Source organism: Azolla caroliniana, unplaced genomic scaffold (genome assembly GCF_043228905.1).
Source record: "Azolla caroliniana isolate FFs.n. ecotype wild unplaced genomic scaffold, voAzoCaro1.0.p SCAF_13, whole genome shotgun sequence".
Lineage (NCBI taxonomy): Eukaryota > Viridiplantae > Streptophyta > Polypodiopsida > Salviniales > Salviniaceae > Azolla > Azolla caroliniana.
In genome coordinates this window covers 4,878,982-4,904,791 of record NW_028230448.1, presented here as the reverse complement: position 1 = coordinate 4,904,791, position 25,810 = coordinate 4,878,982, and the positions used below count along the sequence as shown (strand labels likewise).

At 40.9% G+C, this 25,810-nt stretch overlaps 1 protein-coding gene across 1 annotated transcript; it reads right to left on the bottom strand.

Annotated features, from left to right (window-relative positions):
- Positions 1-3,795: 3,795 nt before the first annotated feature.
- LOC147855999 (uncharacterized) lies at positions 3,796-5,807 on the bottom strand. Its single transcript, XM_087329756.1, has one exon. The coding sequence runs from the start codon at positions 5,430-5,432 to the stop codon at positions 4,578-4,580; it is 855 nt and encodes a 284-aa protein (XP_087185882.1). The 5' UTR covers positions 5,433-5,807; the 3' UTR covers positions 3,796-4,577.
- Positions 5,808-25,810: the final 20,003 nt, after the last annotated feature.

Here is a 25,810-nt window from a genome sequence, read left to right as displayed (position 1 = left end):
TACGTTTTTATGTGTATTTTATAAAAGTAGATGGGATTAGCTAAACTTTTTGTCTTATGTTTGTTGTTTATCATTTATAGAAACTCAAAATTCTCATCTCTTTGAAAATCTCTCCATGGTTTTGTTCTTTGCCTGGTTTGGTGGTTATAATCGTAGCATCAACTTCATAAAATTGAGGGAAGCCATGTTTGATCCTTACCATTGGTCTCATGTGGATGTCAAAGAGATATATATCTTCTCTCACTCTAAAGAGAAACTTTTGAAACAAAGGTGTGTGTGTGTGTGTAGAGAGAAGATTTTGATGTCAGAGGGTAATTGTAGTATATATTCTTGAGGATTTGGAAAAATGAGAGGTGCTTGTGGAATTCCGAGACCAATTTGTTTATAGTTATTGCTTGAAATTCTCAAGAGTTTCTTTCGATCTGCAATTCTTTAACATATATCGCTAATTTTTCTATGTGATGAAGTTTTGTCCCCAGGGAAACTATCAGTTTGCATGCTCTTGGTTAAAGTAAAATCATAGTAAACTGATAGTGATAACTATAAAGCTAAAAATATTGTGGGTTGAATGTGTGAACAAAGCAGTCATTGCTCATACTTGGGGTCTTGATTTGCCTAAACTATACTTTGTCTCTATATTGGGATCATTGCCCTAAGGCCAATGTTGATTTTCAGCCTCGATTCACACAATACATACATTGTTTTGGTTGGGGCATTTTTGCCCAAGTTTCAACATTGCTTCTTCTTGTTCAATGTAGTTGGCTTTACATCTTTGTTGCAGGAACTTCTTGGTCCATTCCTTAGAGGTCGTTGGTTCTCGTGTTTTTCTCCACACATGCATTCGACATTATTTTCTTTGGAATCCCTTGTTGGTAGTAACATGGTAGTTTACCTTGTTTCCTAATGAGATGAACTTTTCATGCATGAGACTCCTTTTGCTCTTGCAAAATAGATGCTTGGCATTCACCATCCACCTCTAGTGAGGAGCTCCATGTCGGTCTTCTTTGTTATCCATCTATGGAGGTAGTTTAACCACAAGTGGGCAACAAATTACAATGGCATCTTTCTACATCAATATGCATTTCTCCTCATTTGAATAATGAAATTGCCTATCAAAAATGTAATGGTTATGCATTGAATGCCCAAAGCACGTCCATGTTGTCAAACATATGAAGAGTTTGATTACTATTACAAAGTCAAAGTTTGTTGACCATTCCATTTATAAGATTGTGTTCTAGATTTATTAACAATACTTCATAACTATCCTTAATCATGGTCGGAGATATGGAAAGTATCATTACTTGACTGTTGTTCGAAATGTTTTCCTCAATTAGGTGCACCTTGGTCAAAGGATGTAAATTGGGTATATATGGAAACATTTTGAGTACCTTCATCCCATGGATGGGAGGACAAATGTATTCAAATTGTTTTTATTACATGGAAATAATTTTTACCTAATTTGCTCTACAATAAACCCAACCCTATGCATTATGATGGGTATATCAAGCAAAGGGTAGTATGGAACCCGTTGTTTACAACATTAGATGCTTTAGTGTTGGGTTCTAGACAATGGTTGGCATGGAGACAAATGGCAGAAGGTCCTACTAACTCAGTCAAGACTTAGCTGGTTTTTTCATCAGGCTCCTAGGAAGAGCAAACGCAAGTACTAGTTAGGATGCATGGAGGACAATTAATGTATCATCAAATTCAAGAAGCTATGAGTAGAATCACCATACCACCCAATAGCTCTCACCATAGATGGGTTGGTGTTTTCAAGATTGGATGTACTCTTGATTGTACAGGGGTATTTAGAGGATAAGGCCTTCCGATTTTTTGATGTGGAATAACGCAACTCAATTGTCTCTGTTGCAGGAAACGGTAATCGATTATGCTTACGTTATCAAACACAAGATAAGGGTAATAGGATACGTTTATCACAAATGGTATATTGATCTACCGATAGAAGACATTAGGTCACATTGGAAGTTGTGGGTGTTGGCTAAACAACTTTTGTTCAGATTAGATTGGGATCCAATACATGTGTTGTCTGATAGACAAGATGTGTTGCCAATTGCATTTCAATACTAGAGTCAACAAGGTATTACTCCAAAATTTCATGCAAAGTTCTGGTTTCAAATACTTCATGTATAGTGGTTACTTGTGCATTGAGCTTTGTCTGTTGGCACGTGACTGCATAACATGAGCGTATCCTCTAGTTGTGCTCGTTGAAGCGGAAACTTAGAAAAATTGTCTATGGAACTGCATCGAGTCTCAACTGGTATGACAATGCCTCCTTAGAATATTTGCTAACTACTTTCCCCCATCGATATTCACATGGGGCATGGTGGTTTGGAATTTGGATGTCACTTCTCCACTCTATTTTTTATTACAATGCCGAATCTATGGACCATGGTTTTCACACCAAATCTAGAAGTGTTCGTGTACTTACATTAGTGTCTGCTTTTAGGAATAAGGAAGGCGATACAACCATTATGGGAGATATTGAGTAGTATTATTGCATATTACATATGGAAGCCTCGGTGCTCTCTCATTTTTCATCAAGTTAGAGCCTCACCAACTGAATTGGTTAAATGTATTTGGTTGGACATGGTTCACACTTTGAAGGGTCAAAGGGATTGTATTGTTAGAGATTGAGGATAAAGCTACTCAGCACCATCGCTTTTTTATTTTGTGGACATCTACCCCACTTATGACCTCGAAGAAGGGCACTCCTTGTTGACATCTTCAACCACCAAAATGGTTGTTTCCCCCGTCGATCACATGGGAATCAAAACTTTGTAAATTGTTTACACTAATGAATGGATATCGTTTTTTGAAGAAAAACAGCAATCCTTAATCATGTTATTGTACCTGAATTATTACTAGGTTTAGCCATTGCTATTCTTTGTTAAGTGAATCAAGGGACATTAATATTTTCAAGGTTTGTATATTATTATTCCAATCTTTTAAATAAACTTACCAAGGTTCAAAAATTCACCCAACATATGTCTAAGCCAAAGGAAGCCTATTCTATTTGTCGTGGAGGGGGACATGGATATGAAGAGTTTGTGGGGTTTTGGATGAGCCCTCCAATCTACTAAATGATCTTACTAATGTCCCTCCATAACTTGCTCCTAACCCAAAGAGAGCCTATTGTGTGGATGTATACCATAGACATGGAAGATTCCTCCAAAGTTCCTTGATGGCACCTAAAGCTAGGACATAGTGCAAGGTTCATGAACTTCCGAAACTTAGTAATGCAACTATGCCACCCTATAGAACTTGTCATTAGAGAAGGAGCATTCCAAAAAGTTCCTAGAATCTTCTCAACATAAATGATACTTTGGGTTGTCCAAACATATGTTTCATAAAACAAGATTCTGAAAGTTTCTATAATCTTCGAGACCTTATGACATACCATCGACTTTTTCAGAAGACAATAACCTCCCTTGGATTTTGACCATGTTTGATCGGTCATTCGCATAGTTTGCTAATCCAAGCTCCTCAAACTTCACAATGCAAGGTGAGGGTGATAGTGGGTGAATCCTTCCTCGTTGTTAGGGCTTCGTGGTTTCCAATGTATCACCAAGGTCATCAAATTTAGAGAATCCCGGTTCCAATCCTCGGCATGGGCTCAGCCCTGTTGTAATCTCCCATGGAACATAATGCAAATTTAAAGCCAAATGTGAAAATGGAACCAAGTTAATTGATTCAATAATCCAAAGCATTATATAATGATATCCATGAGTGAAAATAACAATTGAAAGAGAATGGGTAGACGCACATATGTTGCTATGATTTAAGAAATCATGGCATTGCATAAAGATTATATATTTTCCCACATAAAACCTAATTTCCTTCAGCATTGAGGAGAATAGGATGCAGACCAAATATGATTGTAAAATGGGTACATGATTAAGGAATCACTCTGGTGTGTGTTTATTCCAATCAGCCTAATATGATTTTGTAAACCTTCAAAATAATTGAGAGAAAAATATGGCAATTCCTTCCACACCCTTACTGTGTATTTGTGGCAGATTGTTCAATAATAATGAATAATGTATTCTGATTGATGCTGCTAATCCCATCTCCATATTGATGCTAATTACAGCTTTGCATTGATGTCAATTGCACCTTCACTTCGATGTTCATCACACTTACACATTGATGCTAATCACACATAAACTGTCCTGAATAATGCTGCATTTTCGCATCAATCTTTTGCATCCATACCAACTGCATTCGGAGATGATGTTAATCACACATGAACTGTCCTGAATAATGCTGCATTTTCACATCAATCTTTTGCATCCATACCAACTGTATTCAGAGATGATGCTAATCACACATCAAGCTGATAGTACAATCATCTTTGATCGCCATGATTACATCAGGTAGATACCAAATACATGCCAGATTTTTGCTAAATCATACCATGTCTTTGCTAATGTCACATGATTAGGAGCACCAGAATTATTGTAATCATTAAATCGCAAGAGATATTTGCTAATCAAGCAACCACTAATCTTGGCATAAATAGCATGCTGACCTCGGGTATTGAGGCCAAGAAGGAAGTATCATTCATTCTTCTGCACAAAGCCACCAAAATCCATCTGTTCAGTCTGGAAATGCTGAAACAAATTCTCACTGTCAAAGCTCACAATCTGAATACCATGATGATGATGAAGATGAAGAAAAGGAGAAGTGGGCCTACTCATGTAAGCCTCCTGAGCAGGAGAACCTCTACGCCATGGCGGCTTTACAGTTTCATCATTATCATCGCCATAAGAATCGTTAACTTCTTCTTCTTCTTCTTCTTCTATTTCTCCTGTTCTTTCCTTCTTCTGTTTCTGCTTGGTTTTCTTCTTTTTCATCGTCTTCTTCTTCAGACAAGATTTGTTCTTCAGATTTAGCAGCATCTTCCACACCATTGCAGAGGGGAGCCTGATGAACGCCATAGCTGCAAGGTGAAGCAAAGCCAGGGGGCAGCAACAGACAGCTGCACAGTCTGCAGTAAAGCCAGCAGCGCATTTAAAACATAAATTGCCATGGAACCTTCGCATCCCTAAGACCTCCTTGGTATCATCAGCATCAATCTCCTTCTTCACCTTACACTTGCCTTCGCTTTGAGTCTTCTCCTTCCTCCTGTCCTCTGTCCCATTATTTCTTTCTGTTTGTCCACCTCTCGGATTGCCTGTTCGTACGCCATTTCGCGCCTCCGTTTCCCTGCATCTTGATCTCTGATTGAGGCGTTGGTCGGCATTGGAGGAGGACGTTTCCGACGCCGAGCAAGAACAGGCAGAGGAAGAATCCATAGACGGCTCTGAATCCTTGACGGTATGTGGAGGAGAAGATGACGGAAGAACAACAACGGAAGCAGTCTGCGGAGAGGAATCAGGAACGTGGTGGAGATGTGGAGTAGGGGACGCCATGACAGGAGAAAAGAAGCAAAAAGACGGAAGAAGGGATTCAGGTGTGCGAGCAGAATGCAGGTTAAATTGTAGATAGGGTTGGAGGATTCGGAACGAAGATCGGGTAAGGATTGCGAGAATTGGCAGAGACAGATTCACCGAGAATTGGCGTGATCGAATCACATCTGTGTGTGAAGCCGCGCGGGCGTGGAGGAGAGCAGAACAAAGAAGTGTGGAGAGGAGGGGAAGCAAGAAACGGCGGCGATGGCGGGTTTCTGAGGCAGCGGAGGCTATGGAGATTTAGGGTTAGGGTTAGGGTTAGGGTTAGGGTTAGGGCAGGTATGGGAAGAGCAGGTGTATCAGGGATGGAGATGGAGAGAGAGAGAGAGAGAGAGAGAGAGAGAAAGAGAATCTAAATTAGTTCTTTTTTTTCTTCTCTCTAATTTATTTATATAGAAGGTTGTTTGCTTGTTTAAATACGTACTTACATACTTATATAAGTTTCTTTGCTTGTTTTTACCTACTTAATTACTCACTTACTTTCTTAAGTACTTGCTTAATTACTTATTAAGTTTGTTTTTTAATTACTGTCTTACTTACTTACTTACTCACTTAATTACACACTTATTTAGTTAATCACTTACTTATTGTGAGCAGTATGGTTGGTGTCCGTAGGTAAAAACAAAAGGGGCATTTTGGGCGGCCGACCTGGCCTAGGTCTACACGATGAATTTTCTTTTAAAAAACGGAACGTGCAGCGATCATATGTACATATACGTGTGTGCTTCGATTCTCATTCATGAAATGCCACACAACTAATGACGAAACATTTCACATAAGAATGAAAAGACCATAACTCGCTCATTGAAAGATTCTGGAACCTATACGAAGGGACGTCAAACCAACGACCAATTACTACATACACATAAACAAACAGAAAAAGACACAAAGACAACTAACTATCTATCTAATAACATATCTAATATTATTGATTTCATTCATAAGGTTGGCTTAACGAAAGCCCCCCATGGCCCTACACATAGTTTGTGTTCACAACAGGTATAAAAATTCTTCTTCTTTGTTGGCATAGTATAAGTGTGGATTTGTCACCATCCATGTTCAATTGCTTTTGGAGGCACAAGCCATGAGATGTGTCCCGGTGGCCTCTCCTTTGCGAGTCATGCCCTAGTTATTTGCAAGTCAAGTTTGTGGAGGTTGAAGCCTTGGTAGAGGTGCTAACAGAAAACCATTCTAGGAAGCTTGATTTGTCTTAGAATACCACATAGACTGCTCAGTATAAGAACTCCGAGCAAGTTAACATTGGCCATACATGCATTTGTAGATACATCAAACATTCAATTGTATTTGTTTCGAGGCACAATGTGAATCTTTTTTCTTTGTCTTTGTCAGCGGAAAGAGTGGCATTCATCATATATGCAACAAAAAAAAACCCTCATATTTCCCTTGATATGTTCCTTTCACACCTATTTTCTTATGTACATTGTAACGTTGAGGTCGTTTTGAGTCAATGATGCTCTTTAAATTGAAGATCTCCAAATTCATGCATCCTCAGTGGTGTTGTAAATATTGTTGGTGCGGGAGAGAAAGGAGATGATGCCGGTCTATTCCATAGAAACAAGAAACCGGAAAAAAGGCATGAAGTGCGTCACATTGTGCTTTTTCGCTTTCTGACATGTCGAACTTATCGATCAATGTATTTTTTAACATAAAGAGATGTATATAATATATATTTATATGCTCCCATCAATCTTCACCGCCTTTCTACCCCTTTCCTTCTACTTTGCATTTTTACGAGTAAAGTGATAAATTAAATGAATGCGTGTTTTTCGGAAATATAGCATCCTTGAAACCTTTCCCCTATTCAAAGAAGTCCTGCCAAATTTACCATGTGCTTAAAGGTAAATGAAAGGACTTTGTTGGTGCAGTAAAAATACGGATGTGTTTGATATATTTCCTTGTGGTTGGTCAAATGGATAGTCTCAACTCTCGTATAACAAAGGAATACTCTATATTATTCCTTCTCCATTCAAGTTCACTATTTTTGGAATTGTAGGAAGATCCTTGTTTGGAGCCATTGGTTGGTTGTTTATAGGTAGAGATAAGAAGAGAGTAAGAGAGACAATATAGAAGGATGACGAGCATGCAATTCCTTGCAATGTTTGTGAAATGCAATAAGACAACATTTTATGAGATAAATGATGGTTTTTTGTTGATGTGTAGAAGTCTTTGAACACTGTAAACATCGAGCAATAAATAAGTTTAAAATAATGGGAGACCTATCATATTCTATATTCATTATATGACGAAATGAAGACAACTTAATAATAATCTACAATAATGCGCGTGCGTGTGTTTTTCGTTTGCCAAACATGTTGCCAGATAGATGTAGATGTGTTCCTCCTGGTTTGTTATAGGCACGTTATGGTTGGGCCCCATTGAGAATCGTCAAAGTTTGTGGCAAGGCATATGTTTATATGTTCATGAAAGGAAGTGATTACAATGTGTTCTAACCCAATAATGGATTATGTAAAGAGCAATAATTCTAATGGGATAATTGTTATGGTTTCTTTTATGTGTTACTCAAAGCACCATAATAAAATAATGGACATTATGGCCCTCGCAAGTTGAGGCCATTGGGGCATATCAGTCCAAGATATACTTGGAGGCATTATCTTCTAAGCGTCCCTTTCAATAGAAGTCTTAAAAATCGTTTTCTTTTCCTAATGACCCTCCCTCACTTGACAAGCCACTATTCCATGAATCTACGCATGTTGTCTTGATCGTATTATAAAAGGGCCATATTCATGTGATTGCACTCAAATTGCTTAGTATAGAGATGGTGATTCACTGTAATTAACACAAACTGATGAGATTTATAAGGAAACTTAATTCAAAGTGAAGTGTTGTTGTGTTGGTGTAGACTTAGTCCTTGTGCACACTACAATATAATAATGTGTTATTGGGTTGGATTGGACTTTGCCCACATTGATATGGTATATAATATTCTCAAAATTGATGGCCTTGGCACAAGTTAGATGCAATTGTCCTCGACCGAGGTACTTACCGTCGAGGCATTTACATTTAGACCTTTGTCATAGTTATTAGTCAACCGTGTGATGAACCAAATTCGAATATTATAGTGCCTTTGGTAGACTACATGAACTCCTTCACATTCAAATTGGCCATATATGTAAAAGACATGCATCACTTTAATGAATTTATAATATGAATCATAATCTTCTCTTTGGTCTTGTTATTATATCAATATATATACTAGTAGTGTTCACATGAAGTGTGTTACAACAATAAATTGATCGTGTTTCCTAAGGCCACATGTATAAAAGAGTGCAATAAGCTTATGGCAATATAATATAACAATATTTATCCACACACCTTGAAGAACCCTCACATTTGAAGACCCCAAATCTTCATTTTTCCTTATCAACAAAGTGATTGAGTTATTGAGACTAGTCAAGATAGTTCAAAGGTTGCATGATCTATAAATGTTGTTCGATTTGGCTCTTCTATTCGCTCCTATGCATCACGATAAACTATTATGGGTCTCTCTATAAAATATACAATACATTATCGCAATACGTATATGGCACAATGTAACAAAAAGAGTAGGTGTATGCTTGTCTTATTAACATCAAATGATTTAAGATATCTATTACCTGCATATTCTAAACTTTTTGAAATATGGTGTGCTTTTGGGCTGACTCAAAGCCCTCAACCTAACACGTGCACAATTAATCCATGACAACCATAGCCACACAAAGGTTTTTGTCATAAGTATCCATTCATTAAGCCTACTATACACATACAAACTTCATATATTGAGGGACACTTAGGATACTCCATGACAACAACATAGCTCACTTAATAACATATACCAACACATTCCCTTTGAGAACTCTTTGTTACGAGCATGGCCATGATAGACCACGAGGTTCTTCCACGATAGTTTGATCTAACCCATGGTGAGTTCATGCGTGTTAATTCACATTAGAAAGAAGAAGAAAATTGAAGATATTCAATTCTACAATGAGAGGTAACCAATAATTGACTTGCCACTTGATCACTTCATGTGAAGCAATAAAGTATGAATAGGCCAAGGACTTAGGGCTTAAGACCATATAAGTAGGCTAGGCTAGTAAACTCCTTATGGGAAAAAACAATTCTACGTCGAGACAAGGCTCTAGTTGGCAATCTCATGTCCATATGAGGTAGTATGGGACAGTGATGGGCATGTGGGTTCCTCTCTCACCATCGTTGGGGGATGGTTAGGCAAATCTAGGCCCTATTTTTAACCTTCTTCTAAAATAATTTCTTATTTTTTGCTTCCATATTGGATATGGAATCTAATACCTATTAACAATATTGAAATGAAAATGCACCAATGCTTGTAGGTTTGGTTGGTGATTTCACCTTAAGACATTTTCATAATTTGTTCAGCCATTTTTGGTGTGGTTTGTTACTTAGGGTAATTCTTGTAAGAGGAACCATCAAAAGGGAGGGAGAGTTGTTGTGTTGCTCAAATTGAGTGATTCAAGAATCTCAATGATGTGAGTATGATGTACACACGATAAAGGGTGGGCATTTTATCATTTATTTATTTATGACTTCATTTTGCTTATGAAGGACTAACAGTTTGTCTGGTTTTCAATTAAAGAGATCATGCATCTGTCACTTCCTTTAATAATTTCTCAAAGACAAAAACCATATGGAGAAAGCATCATTCCAAAAGGCACTGCATTTAATAATAGTTTTGTGATTTTAACATAACGATTTACATGTACGTAAGTTTTGAATAATAATTTTGTTTATTAATGTTCGAGGGAACCAAAACTTACAAAAATAATGTTCAAGAGGATATCTAGGGCTAGGCTATGGAATGTTGAAGAAATTATTATCAAGCTTATTTAAAGGCTCGTGTAAGTGATAAAGGATTTTTTTCCTTAGTACACAATTATGTTCTCCTAAAAGACCGAAACAAATATTTGGCTTGAAATGATGCAGGAAACATTTAGTTTTAAATGCTTAAAATGAACACATCAATAGAGAGGGATAAAATGAATGGAAAATTAATAAAATGTACTCATTTGTTTCAAAACTTGCTTATTTTCAGAATCACCCATTCATGCTTGGCCAACTAACACCAAGCTTTGCCAATCACATAAAAATTAACATTACGCACATACATGCAACTTAAAAGATTTATATGTGACATTATTGTGTTGAAGTTAGGAACCACATTTTTCAGTTTTTTTTCTTTCTAATTTCACTAGGCATAGGTAAGTAGTTTGAAAACAAGCAAGCATACTTTTATTTGGTTATGATAACCAGAAGGATATTTAGGATTTTTCTGCACAAACAAAGCAAACAATAGAAAGACGTAACATCGGTGTGTGACCCAATATTGGGCAGATTTCCTTCGGATGTATTTATGTAAATTTATAAATTATAATAAAAGCAAGTGCTTGATACCAAAACATTGTAAAAAGATACTGCCATTTCGTTTATGCATCGGTTTGCACCCAACGAGGCATCACCTTCATAAATCTTTTAGGTTCCCATGTTTATCTTAAGAAATGAAGATGATATATCTTGAATCTAATCATTAAATTAATATTCTCGTCTCAAATCCGATCTCTTCTCTACATGTGTTTGCAATCAATATTCAAATTCCAAAAAATAATGGAAATAGGCTTTTAAAGTCAAGCACACTGTAATTATAGCCTTTACTAGTGGAAAGCATTATTGGAAAAATCATTATTGCCCTTGTGCATTACATCAGAGAGTCTTGGAATATCCTACATGACTGGTTGTAGATCTAGAGGGCTATCTTGTAGAAATTCTAAACTCAAATATATAAAGTTGATGGTGTAATACAACCCCCAAAATTGAAGGGAACCTCCACACACAATTTAACTGAAGAAAAAAATGTACATTCTGTTTGTAATAAATTGTTGAGAAACATTTTGCTAATTGGTTGAGCCATGATGGTTTTGGATGCTAACCTCTGTATAAATAGTTTGGACATTGAACGACTTGATTCAATATTATTGAAATGTGTATAACTCATGGATTTTGGCCATTCTCCGGTATAGAGTGCCACCTCATAAATTTTCTAATTCTTGAAACGTTACTCGATATCATAAATTTATATAATTTCTAATCGAAGGATAATATGAAAAAATAAATTTTCTTATAAAAATGGGTTAAAACCCACAAAGTTGAAGAAATTTGTAACCGTCAATTTCATGGGCTTGTCCAAAGTTTTAAATGAATCCCGATGCATTACACAAACACTCTTAGAGATATTTGGAGCAATCACTTATTTGTCTAAATGTAATAATCATTATATCGAGAGTGGATATTTCAGTGGCGTTATCATTGGCTTGGCGAAACTTCAGCCAATGCAGGAGCATATGTGGTTAGGTTACCTTATGAATGGCATGATGCTTTTTGTTGAAGGAATTTTTGTAAATAGATGTATTTTTTATTTCCATATTCAACAAGACAATAAATTGCAGACTTACACCCTTAGATAATTTACTACAGAACCTACTCGCTATTCCAGTTAGGGTGATTGCCAAATCTAGTAAGAAATGGATATTGGATCCACAACCGTGAGTAGCTCATTTGTGGGATATGCTCTGATTATATGCACGATAGCCAGTTAGTAGGTTGATGTGGGACCTAGGGGGATGTTTCTGGACCAGTCCCATGATGAATCCATTGTAGAAGGTTCCATTCTTTCGGTACACTATGAAATTTGGTAGAACCTTACTCATGTCTAAGAATATTCCAACTCTTACAACTCAAAAGCACTGGAATAAGTGGGGTATTTCACACATTCATTTGAAGGCTTATTGGAAATGGATTTGGTCTTTTAGGGGGCCAACTAAATATATTCTCTTCAGATGGCTTTTACTACATGCAACACTACCAATAGGTTAGTCATTGAAAGGAGACATGGCAACCATTCTTAGACAATGTTGTTATTGTGGCGACATGCAGGAAACTACCAAGCATGCTCTCTGGTCATGCTCATTAGCCCAACAAGTATGGAATAAAGTTCTTTCTTTATTCCTGACAATTAATGCAGGTTGCCTCTTCTCCTAGGGATCAACGGTATTGGGGGTTCTCCATTCCAGTCTCTTGTTGTATGAGGTAGATGATGCTCTAGAGGCAATGACAGTCATCAACAAGCATCTAATTTTTGTCTCCCCTTTTCTGCAACCTCGCAAGCAAATGCGTGCAACCCATGTATGGAAAACAATATCAATGGTTACATTTTGGATCTTATGGAAGTATCATTGTAAAAGACGATATGATTCCATTCTGTCAGATATATTGCTAGAATTATGGGAGAGCTTATTGGTGGTAGTGCATGGGCAATATGACAATATGCTAGGCTCTTCGGAAGTTGTTCTTAAGAAAAGGAAAAAACTACTGTAGTTATGGAGGAAGCTGCCTCTGTTCACATTCTCCTCTTAAGGACTGATATAGAAATATCATCACCCCTGGTCCTTGCCCAGAACATCTCTTTTGTATATAATACTCTCTGATTGTACATTTTGTAGCCTTTCGGCGCTTTTCTTAATACTAATGAAGGAAATCATTTGGAAAAAAAACATCATATTGAGATACAATAGCTTTTACATATTCTAAATCTTATCATTTCATGCATATTTCATAATTATAAATGTTGTTGTGTAAAGGGAGACTCGTTATGATCTAAATATTGTACTAATGTGTGTTGCTCGTCCACATCATTGAGATCCTCTTACGCTATGAACCATTGTGGAAATAAATATGTTAAGAATCGATGAAAATGTAAAGCTCACAAAGTAGACATAGCTTGTTTTACAATTTTGTAACATTGTTAGGGGTGTAATCATTATAAGATAATGCATGTATTTACTTCTGTAACTATTTACTTGCCACATATTCAAAATATATAAACTCATAACAAAACAAAGCATTATGATGTCTTACAAATATCCTATAACATAGAAAAAAATATTATATTTCACATAATACATGTGAAAGTGAGTAATGATTCTTGATGTTCAAGAATTATACTAATGATTAATGCAATTGAGACTTTGAGAGAAATTCGTGCAAGGATTGGGTTTGGTCATAGATATGTGGAAGGTATAGTCGAATGTGATCAATGCAGAGCATTTTATCAAAGTGATACCAGTACGTGCATAACCATAACTGATTATGAGATAGGTTCTCTGTAGTTTTTCCTAATATTATGATGAGTACGTGTGGGTTAATTCTGAAAGGAACAAGGGTATGAATTATAATATTCAATTCAACAGTGTGGGATAACTATCAAGTGTATTATCCTTTGACCACTTCAAGTAAAGTAGTCAAGTGTGAACACATTAGGGCCTAGGATTTTTGCTTATATAAGGAGGCTAGTTACCTTCTTATCAGGGGAGCCTTGATTTATGTTGACACTATGACAATGTGGTTATGGCTCTTGTTAGCTAAGCATGCTATCATGCCTTTCGGCGCCGGATTGTTGCGCGAGTTAGGTGGAAACCACCGAGGTTTTGGACTAGGAGGAGAAGGAAATTTAGATAGATAGGATCAAGAATAGATTAAAAGAGAGAGAAATAGAAAACTCGTTAATTCCACGAGTATAGTATAATATATTAATAAACCCTTTTGAACCCTAATAAATTCTCAAAGATTCAACAACCAATTACATTTTGCTTCCCCTCCTTATATAGTGATGGGAGAGGCTAAGTATAACTTACCACATGACAAGTATCATGATTTTTCTTCTAATTAAAGTGTTCATGCACACTAGATGTGCATGAGTAGCTTTTTCCTAGAATAATTTCTCTAACTATAGTATTCATACTTTTTCTAACAATGGAATTCATGTTTTTTTTTTCTTCTAATTATAGACATCACGTGCCTTTTCTCATTATAGTACTCATGCACATGAGGATAAGCTATTGCCTAAAGGTCTTCCAAGATCTGGTACAACTCCCAGAGGAAGTAATCATGGACATATGGTTTGCGCTTATCAGTTGCCTACGCGGCTAATTGGATGAGGTTTGCAGCCATTCCAACGACGTGGCCACTGCCTGTTTGCGCTTTTGGCATAAATGACGGAACACACCTATGGTGAGGCAAGGAGAAAGTGGCCCAAGGTGGAACTACCAGACCCCATGATGGTTGTTTCCTACTCACATGCCACCCTCCCTTTGTTGTAGGCCCTAGGAGTTGGCTCGTACTAGCCAACACTGAAGGGCACCGTTTTTAGTTATAGGTATCTACTTACATTAAGTAGTTAGTCCGAAAGGCTAGGTAAGTAGTCTCCTTTTCTTGAACTTGATTGGAGGGAGATTCCCCGATTTTTGTATAAGCCTCCTTGTACAATCTCTTTGTAATAATCCTTCCTAACTAATGGGAAAGTAGCTTCATTTTGGAAGAAGAAGAAGAAAAGCTCTTATATATAGCTAAATCTAATAATTATATTACTTATGATAAGTTAGTATAATGGTAAGGCTTCAAATTATTAACATGGAGTTACAAGGTTTGAATCTTGCCCTATGCATGTAACAATGGTTTAACATTTTTCTCCTTTTTTCTTCATACTTATTCAATCGAGTACTTGGTACGTTTTTCACGTAGTGTATGAAATACACTACGACACTCGCCCCCTCAGAACCTGCACATCCTTTGGTATGTCCTCGCCCAATCTTCTCGTTGGCTTTTGGATTGTATGCTATGGTTAGTGTCAACCGTACCTCGTGTTTGGTGAAGAGTTCCTTAGCTTCATCGGAGTTAAGTTCTCCCTGATCCGCAATCACTTGACCTACACACCTGCGCTTGCATAACACTTCTTCCAAGAGAAATTAGCAAACTGCAGAACTTGTTTTCGTTCGTAGTGCCTGACCTTCTACTTGGTTCGTCAGATCCTGCCGAGCCAGCACCAAGAACATCTTTTGTCTGATCTTGGTGGGCATTGCCATGATGTCGACCATCCATTTGAAGTTGATTGCCAGTGAGAATGTCGGATGTAGTTTGTCCCGGTGTTGAACTCCAAAGTAGATTTGACATTTCCCATAGCTTTCTGTGAACTCCACTACGTCCTTGTAGATATTCTTCCACCAATATTTTTTCTTGATCTTTGAAAATGTCACCCACGTATCCCGATGCCTAGCCTAATTGGATTCGTGAAATTAAGATATTATCAGTTTCTGTTGTTCCTTTGTGCCGACTACCCGTAGTGGTATACCATTTGGTCTTTTTGGCTCCCTCTAAATTAATCCATTGTTCAGGAAGAACTTCCGGACTTATCGCTTCTTCTTCTGAATCTCGGCTCTATTTTCTTTATTATCTGATGATTCCTCGATCTCTTGTAGTGTTCTTCCGATCAACAAGATTTCTCCTTTGTATTCGTCTTCCCGAAATTCCCCGATTACATTGATCCGGCATGTATGCTCCGAAGTAAAGTAGTCTTCCAAAACTTCTTCATTATCCGATTTGACTATGCTGTCTCCGAACCGTGCCCTTGATAGCATATTTGCTGTCGCATTGTCTTTTCCCGAAACGTGTCGTACCTCCAGATTAAGTGACTTCACGTATGCAATCCATCTTAGCATAGCCATATTTGATACAATGCAACATCGCATCATTCCAAGTATTGGAAGACAATCCATTTCGATCACCACTTCGGCTCCGATCAAATAATCCCGATCTGATTTTATCGCCGACATGACTCCCCATAATTCTCTTTTAATCTGTGCGTATCCTCATTGACATGCGTTGAGAACCTTTGCACCGAACCGAACCGGACCGGATGTCGTGTTCTTTCCACATCTTCTTGGTTGATGACCCATCTGAGCCCGGTTGGACTTGTATCAACTGTGACTATGATCGGTTGAGTATAGTCTAGTTTCTTTAGTGACTTTGCTACTTGCAATGTTTTTTTCATGGCTTCGGTGTGCTCTAGATTTTATTTGAACCTTTTCCCCTTCCGTAGTAATTGGTAGAGGGGGTCTGCAATGTGCGCATAGTGTGGAATCCATATATGGTAGAACACACATGCTCTGAGAAATTTGCGGACTTCAGATTGTGACTCGCGTATGTCTTTCATGGCTTGAATCGCATGGATCTTGGTTGGTGACGGACTTCACGTCGGGTTCACCAAAGATGTCGTGGAAGTCCGCGGCTTGGACGGGACCACTAGGTTCTTGGACTAGGGAGTCGGTGGGGGGGAAGGTCTTGTGTTTATGGGTGTTGAGAATCGAACTCAACTTCCCACAGAGACAATGTTCACACTAACTAGTGGACGTCATAGTAGGCTAGATTTGTAATTAGTAGAAAGGGCACTCGCCCTAGATCAGTTGGTATTTAGACCAACCTTTTGTAGCTTAGTTATTGTTGGATGTAATATACAGTTTCTTGTCTAGAGCTCTTTCCCTCCCTCTCTCTCTCACATTCTCTCTTGTCTCACATACACACACACATAGCCGTTGCACAAAATCACTCTTGATTGTTTACATGGTATCAGAGCGTGTGATAGCTTGATCCAAGCCCATCGCCTTTACGTGTGTTGTGCTCAAGCTTGCATCAAGGGTAGAAGAAGTTTGACAATGAACACCCAGATGGGAAGCGCTCTTCCCATCGAGAAGCTCGATAGAAGTGTTGAGATACAAGCTCAACATTGGGTGCGTAAACCAGTGCGTAGACTGGGTGCGCAACGAGAGGCCGTAGCGGTGCATAAACCGTGGAGGAATATATTTTGAGAGTTAGTGTAGGGGCTTATTGATGATCATTGAAGTACTTGTCAGTACTTCTGTCAGTCCTTATGGACCTATATAAAAGTGCTCTCTGAGCACATCTCATGTACAAAGTTTTAGAGTATTGTTTTGGAATAGAGTTTTCTGTGTTCTGCTCACTCTGTCTCTCTCACATACCCTGTGTTGATTAAATTTTCCATTGAACCTTCTTTGTCTTTCCTTTATGTGGTTATCTGGTTGTGCCTGTTAAGCTTCCGCATGTATTCTTTTACATGGTATTAGAGCGCGAGGGTTGAGATCCTCTGCTATTGACAAACAGATAAACCCTAATCACGGTGAAGAATAGAAGAAGGAAAGAATGGATAGAGGAATGGCTAGCTCGCTTCTGACGGAGAAGCTCGACAGAAGCAACTACACATCTTGGTCGTACAAGATGCACCAGTACCTGCTCGGGCATGGCTACTAGATTTATGTCGATGGAGCTAATGAAGCAACACCCAAATCGACACACAGAGATTTCTCGGCTTGGGAACAGGCGGCAAGTAGAGTTCTCTACTGCTTTGTGTGAGCGATCAACTTTTGAGCTACATTCGGGATGCAAAGATGCCGAAGGATGCTTGGGGAAATCTGAAAAAGATCTTCGCCGCGAGCACCACAGCCAGAAAGCTCCAACTCAGGCAAGAGTTGAGTAATATTCGACAACGAGATATGCTGGTGGCTGATTACACCTCCAAGATCAAGGACATCTGCGACTCTCTTGCCTTTGTCAATGTAAACATTGAGGAGGACGAAATGGTGCAGGTCTACCTAGGAGGGCTAGCGTCGAAGTTCGGAGCATTCTGATGGTCATGGCGGACGAGGCAAGTTGGTGTGCAATGGAGGTGGCCGACAGGAGAAAGATGGAAGGCATGGTCCTAATGCCAAGTAGAATGCTGGTACTGTGGCAAGAAAGGCCATAGGGAGAGCGAGTGCTGGAAGAAACGCGCTGATTCGGAGAAAACCGCATCTGGATCCAAGCGGACCGAACAAGGAAATCAACTCTAAACAAGCCGAAAATGGATCGGGCCCAGCCTTCGCAATGAAGCACACGGCTAATTCAATGGCAGTGAACACCTTGAAACCGAACAAGATGTGGTATGTTGACTCCGGAGCGTCAAATCATATGACGAGTCACGGGGATCGGCCATGTCAACAACCGGAGGCTTCATGATCTGCAATCGAAACAGGTTGTGTTCAGATTGCCAAAGTTTAGTGGCCGAAAGTCCCAAATATGTGAAGCCTGCCAACTCGGGAAGCAACACCGTCTTCCATTCCCCACCGAATGAAATAGGAGCCGTAACAAGCTCAATTTAATCCATTCGGATGTATGGGGACCAGAACAAAACGTTAGTCTTTGTGGGAGTCGGTATTTCGTCTCCTTCATCGACGACTACAACCGACACACATGGATCTACCTCATTGAGAGGAAGAGCGAAGTCTTAGAATGTTTCCGGAACCCTCAAAACTTAGTTGAACAGGAAACGGAGAGGAAGATCAAGTGCCTGCGGTCGGATGGTGGAAAAGAATACTTTTCTGGCTAATTCATCAGTTATCTGCGGCAAAAGGGAATTCAGACAGAATTTAGCTGCAGATACACACCGGAGCAAAACAGTGTGGCCGAAAGGAAGAACCGGTCGATTGTTGATGCGGCAAGGGCAATGCTGGAGGAGAAGAGCATGCCCCAATTCTACTGGGTTGAGGCGGTCCGGATGGCCGTCTACATCCAAAACTGGATCGGAGACAAGGTTTCTGCACACGAGTTGTGATTCAGGCGCAAGCCGAATTTGAGGCACCTTCGGATATTCGGTAGCATAGCATATGAGCATGTACCGTATGAGAAGCGGAAGAAGCAGAGAAGTGCATCCTAGTCTATTACTCGCATGAGCAGAAGGGGTATAAGTGCTATAATGCCCCGACTAAGTAGGTTCGAGTGAGTGGAGATGTCGAGTTTGATGAGTCGGCATCATGGTACTCCCTACCGACTCCAACTCCCGACGAAGACCCGATTCCGAAGGATGAAGCTAGTGAACCCGGAGAGGTTCAAGTAGAAGATGAAGGATTTAGTACTCTAGATGAGAGTCCGATCTCATTCTAGCTAAGTGGGCCGAATGAGCGACTGGGTCGAAATGACCAACCAGATGAAGAACCGGCGAGTAGTGGAGACTATACCATCCTCTCCCCGCGCAAGGAACCAAGGAGACGAGTCATGTGCAAGGAGAAGGGGAAGAAGAAGATGTTGGAATACGAAACCAACACCGATGAGTCGGATCAGAGCGAATCCAACTCCGGAAAGGAAGTAGGCATACCTTTTGAAATGAAGTCCGAACCGGCCAAGAAGGGCCTCAAACCGGGTAATGACAAGTTACGCCGGTCAACCCGCCAGAAGAACACTGTCAAGAGGTACGGGTATAATGAGTACATGGCGCATCACTATACGTACATGACTAAGGTGGTGGAAGTGCGTGAGCCGGAGAGCTACACAGAAGCAGCAAAAGACACAAAGTGGCATGCTGCTATGGAGGAAGAAATGTGGGCACTTGATGCCAACGACACATGGGACTTGGTTGACCCACCCCGACAGTGTAAAACGATCGGTTGCAAATGGGTGTACAAGGTAAAGTACAATGCCGATGGTTCGGTCAACCGGTACAAGGCCCGGTTAGTGGCAAAGGGATATGTACAAACCCACGGAATCGACTACGACGAGACCTTCGCCCCGGTAGCAAAGATGACGACGGTTCGTGTGGAACTAGATGTTGCTGTGGCAAGGGGATGACATCTTCACCAAATGGACATGAAGAATGCATTTCTTCAAGGTGACCTTGAAGAACGGGTCTATATGATCCAACCCCCTGTATTCCAATCGGAGATGAACAAGTCGGCAGTATGCCAACTCAAGAAGTTGCTTTACAGTCTGAAGCAAGCCCCTGAGCTTGGAATGAGAAGATCTCGCATCAGTTGCGTAAGATGGCGTTTGCGGCCTCAAAGTCTGACTCTTCATTGTTCATCCGGAACAGTCCAGGTGGTCCGGTGTGCATCTTGCTTTATGTAGATGATTTAGTCATCACTAGACCCAGACTCGATGAAATTGGCCGAGTGAAGTCCCAGTTGTCGGATGCATTTAAATGAAGGACTTGGGGGACCTTCATTATTTTTATGGGATCGAGGTGATCCGGACCCCCGATGGCATATTGCTCTCACAAAGACACTATGTGTTGAATATGCTGTACAAATTCGGCATGACAGAATGCTGACTGATCTCCACACCCTTGGACCGAAACCTGAAGCTACGTCTCGACTCCTGACTAGCCTGCGATGACAAACAGTTCCTAAAAATTGTCGGAAGCCTCATATACTTGTCAATCACTCGACTTGACATCAATTACCCGGTCGGAGTGATCAACCAATTCATGCCGAAGCCGACCGTCGAGCACCTTCAGTGCGCACACCGGATACTTCGGTATGTTAGCGGCACGGAGGACCGGGGACTGTTATACCAACACAGTATAGCTGGGAAGCTGGTTGGGTATACCGATGCCGACTAGGCTGATGATGTATCGGATCGCCGATCCACCTCCGGTTACATGTTTTCTCTAGGTAGCGTGGTTGTTGCAGGAGCAGCAAAAAGCAGCCAATAGTGGCTTTGTCGAGCATTGAGGTTGAATACCGGGGTGCTACCATTGCCACATGTGAAGCCATCTAGCTTCGATGACTGCTGCGAAACCTCCCGATCCTGATCTATTGTGACAACATAAGCAACATACAGCTCACCAAGAACCCTGTATTCCATGCTCGGACAAAGCACATAGAAGTGCATTATCACTTTGTTCATGAGCGGGTCCTGAGCGGTGAAGTTGAACTTCGGTATGTTCACACAGATTGGCAGGTTGCCAACATCTTCACCAAGCCGCTTAGGGAGAAGTTGCAACATTTTTCGGAGATGCTCCGTATTCAACATCTCGATGTGCCACACTTGAGCGGGAGAACAAGAATAGGAACAGATGGCACTAGTCAAGGAGCCGGAGAGGAAGAAAGAACCAAGGGGGGAGATGAGCAGATAAAGGAAGCTGAGCCGACCAAAGGAGTCGGCACATCCGAACAAGTTGGAGCAAGCGGCAGTGGCGGCAGAGTCAAGAAGGACAGAGCCCACCGGAAGAAGGCCAAGACCCGGACGTGGTTCGATGTGGTGAAGGGTCTAAAAATGGAAGAAGAGTTGGAGACTACCAACTCAGACAAGAGTTGGAACGAATTGGAGGAAGCCAGATCAACTGAAGGTCAAGTGTACGAGAAGGCATCGGAATTCGACATCGAAACGGAGGAACCAATGGGTCGACAAGAGTCGAAGTCGTAGCAGCGAAGGAGCTGAGATGGGCCCGCTGAGTAGACAAGCTGACTGAGGAGGTCAAGGTGTGCGGAACTAGAAAGGTTGCGGGAGGCGGAACCGGATAGGACGAGGAGCGCGAGCAAGCCAGGAGGACGCCAGAAGGAGTCGGATGGAAGAACCAACTACCACAAAAATTGACACTACGATCCGACCTCAAGTTGAGCTTGAGGAGGAGAGTTGAGCGAGCAAAGTCAACCGGATCCAGATCGATTGAAAAAGCCAGGGCCGGATTGGTATCCGGATTGGAGAACCGGATCAGTGTTCGGATGATATCCGGAAACCAAGAGCCGAATCGGATTGAAACCGGTAGGCTGTTAGAGGCCTACGGATCCAGCCTAGTACGTAGGCATATGTTTTGGGAGTTAGTGTTAGTCGCTCGTAGGAGCATTGAAGTAGACTGTACTTTTGTTAGTTCTCTAAGGACTTGTATAAATAGTGCTCTGTAAGCACATTGTATGTGTATAGGGAACTATTGTTTTGAATCTACTTTTACGTTCTGTCTGTCTGTCTGTCTATCTCTGTCTCTCCCACGCATATTCTCTGTGTTAAGCTTCCATTGAACCTTCCTCTCTAACTGTTGCTATCCAGTAGAGCCGGTTTGTAATACGCTTCCGCATGTTCACATTAACAATCGGCATGGTGCGATCTAGAGACGACTCCAATTTCTACTCCAATCGACCTGGAATCGGCCGAACGAGAGATAGAAGATGAATTTCGACTCTGACACATGTTCGAAGAAAGTCCGATTACAACAAGGCTTAGTGGACCACAGGAGCCCCCGAGTGACCAAAGCACATCTCGGCTGAGTCCAAAACTCAACAAAGGGAAGGCCAAGATGTCCGAATACGAATATCCAATCGACAATGAGTCAACTCACTCCCTTGACAGTGGGTTCGAAGGCCTAGAAATCCTAAGTATCCAAAAAAAAGGAGCGAAGAAAGCATTAGTCTGCGCGAACGAGAAGCTACGCCAGTCCACCAGTGAAAAGAACCCCGTAAGCCGATTCGGCTACGACGAGTACATGGCATATCATTGCACCTTTATGATGAAGGTAACGAATGTCCGAGAGCTGGAAACACTTTCCAAAGCCGTGAAGGAACCCCAATGGGTCGACGTGATGAATGAAGAAATGCAAGCCTTATGCAAAAACGAGACATGAAATCTCGTTCCTCAATCTCCGCGCAAGAAAGCAATTGGTTGCAGATGGATTTACAAAGTGAAACACAATGGCGACGGCTCCATAAATCACTTCAAAGCATAACTTGTAGCCAAGGGATACACACAAACGCATGGAGTTGATTACGAGGAGACCTTTGCCCTTGTGGCAAAGATGACGACTGTGCGGACCGTAATTGCACTTGCAGCCGCGGAAGGGTGGCATCTCCACCAAATGGATGTCAAGAACGCCTTTCTTCAAGGCTAATTGAAAGAGGTGTATATGGTACAACCACCTGGCTTCTAATCGCGTACTCATCCGGAAGCCGTGTGCCAACTCAAGAAGCCGATGTATGACCTCAAGTAAGCACTGCATGCTTGGCATTCGAAGATCACGCAGTATCCTCACCAAATCGGATTTCGAATGTCGAAATTGGACAACTCCTTGTACATCCAAAACGAGTTGAACAACCCGATTGTCATCATCCTATACGTGGATGATTTGGTAATCAGAGGACTAAATCTAGCCGAAGTCAATACGGTGAAATCACACCTATCCGGCAGATTTGACATGAAAGATATGTACGAGCTCCATTACTTCCTTGCCATCGAAGTAATTCGAACACCAGTCGGGATATTGATCTCTCAATGGCACTACGTTCTCAATTTACTCTACAAGTTCGGAATGACCAAGTGCAAATCTGTGGCTACCCCTCTCAACCGAAATCTTAGGCTTGATGTCGATTCGGGCACATCCAAGTGCGATCCGAGTCAGTATCGACAATTGATCAGCAACCTAATTTATCTGGCCATCACACGACTCGACCTCAACTATTCTGTCGGCCTACTTAGCCAATTCATGCAGAACCCACGCAATCTCCATCTCGATTGCGCTAAGAGGATACTTCAGTATGTCAGTGGTACGATGGATTACGACATCATGTATAAGTCAAATGTGCTTATTCGACTCGAAGGATACACGGACACAGACTGGATTGGTTATAAGGCCGATAGATGGTTCACTTACGGATTCTTCTTCTCCCTCAGCAACGGAGAAATCTCCTGGAGTAGCAAGAAACAACCGATAGTCGCAATGTCCAGCACGGAGGCCGAATACAGGGGCGCGACAATCATCGTGTGCGAAGCTGTCTGGCTTAAACACATCTTGAAGGACCTGGGTGTTCCCATCATGGATCCAATTCGCCTCTTCTGCGACAACATGAGCAAACACTACCTCGCTCGGAACCCGATATTCCACGCATAGACTAAACACATCAAAGTGCACTACCACTTCATTCGCGAACACATTCAGGCCGGCGAAATCGATCTCCAACACATCAATACAAACTTTCAAATTGCTAACATCTTTACGAAGGCCTTAGGAGTTGACCAACTTGGGCAATTCGCATCGGACCTTGGTCTCAGGATCTCTACATTGCCAAGCTGGAGGGGAGTACAACAGGTGACACGGAAGTAGCCGAGAAGCAGAAGTAACCAACCAGAGGAAACGAAGTACGACGAACAACAAGCATGAAGTCGAAAAGCTGAACAACCCAGTTCGAAGATTTCGAAAGAAGGAAGCCGATTCATCCGAATCGATGTATTCCAAAGGCCGAACCGAAATGACTTTTTGACATACGAAAGTTGTGTTCGAAGGGGCGTGTTGAGAATCGAACTCAAATTCCCATAGAGATAGTGTTCACACTAGTCAGTGGACACCGTACTAGGATATTTTTGTAATTAGTAGAAGCTTGGTTACTTGCCCTAGATTAGTTGGTATTTAAACCAACCCTTTGTAACTTAATTACTGTTGGATGTAATATACAGTTTCTTGTTTTAGAACTCTCTCTCTCCCTCATTCTCTCTCTTCTATTACGTGCACATACACACACAGAGTCCTTCTACTGCATAGAATCACTTTTGATTCTTTACATATATGCCCATTACGGGGGAGTGTGGAATGCGGGTGTCTAATGAACGTATTCACATTGTCTCCTTTTGTACACATTAGGTTTAGCTTATTTCTGTAAATAGTGAGAAGGGCAGTTGTCCTAAGTCAGTCAATATATAAATTGACTTTGTAACCTAGTTTGGTGGTTGGTTGAAATATAGTTTATCTTGTGCCTAATCATTTCTCTCTCTTGCATTCTTGTTTGATCTTGTTGCTTGATTCTGTCTCTAGTTGCCATCAATCTACCTTCCTTGCATCCCCTTATGATCCTCACTTTAGGAGAGCCTTGATTTGTTCTGCACGACACGGCTCCGTTCTCAACACCCTGTACATCTGAAATGAGTCGAACAACCTGATTGTCATTATCCTATATGTGGATGATATGGTCATCAGAGGAAAGGATCTCATTGAGATTAATAAGGTAAAACCACTCCTATCCGGCAGATTCGAAATGAAAGATATGCACGAGCTCCATTACTTCCTTGGTATTGAAGTAATTCGGACACTAGTCGGGATATTGTGTTACCGGCCGGCAAAGGAGTCTAGAGTGTGAAACGAAGGAGTTATTTAATTATTAGGAATGGTTGTATGTAAGCTATTAGTAGTGTGGACGGACGGACCGGAATCGGTATGCCGTTCCGGATCCGGACCGATCCCGAACAGGTGCGGATGGCACCATTTTGTACTACAGACCGGAAACCTATTTAAAAGCCCGGAGACAATGTAATGAGGAGCGGTTAATTAATAAAGCTTAGTGTTGTTATCTCTCTGTGTTAATTGCCGTTTTGCATTCATTGTTATATCTTACGCGTGTGAATATTAAGGACAATCTTCCTAAGTAACCTAATTAAGTCGGATTAATCGTTGAGTCTAATCCTGTTGCCGTAACACCCCTTTGGTGAAGTGTCTTCCGTAGACACCCTGTGTTAGGCCATTGTCCGGCCCTAAGAGTTAACACAGTTTTTGGCGACCACGATTCCTGTTTTTGCAGCGAACGACGGCACGAATGGATGACTAGATCAACGCACGACCTGGTTACAGATCGAACTCGACGCCTTGCCGAAAGGCA

Coding starts and splice junctions, on each gene's coding strand:
- LOC147855999 (XM_087329756.1), bottom strand. CDS start 5,432: ATGGCGTCCCCTACTCCACATCTCCACCACGTTCCTGATTCCTCTCCG.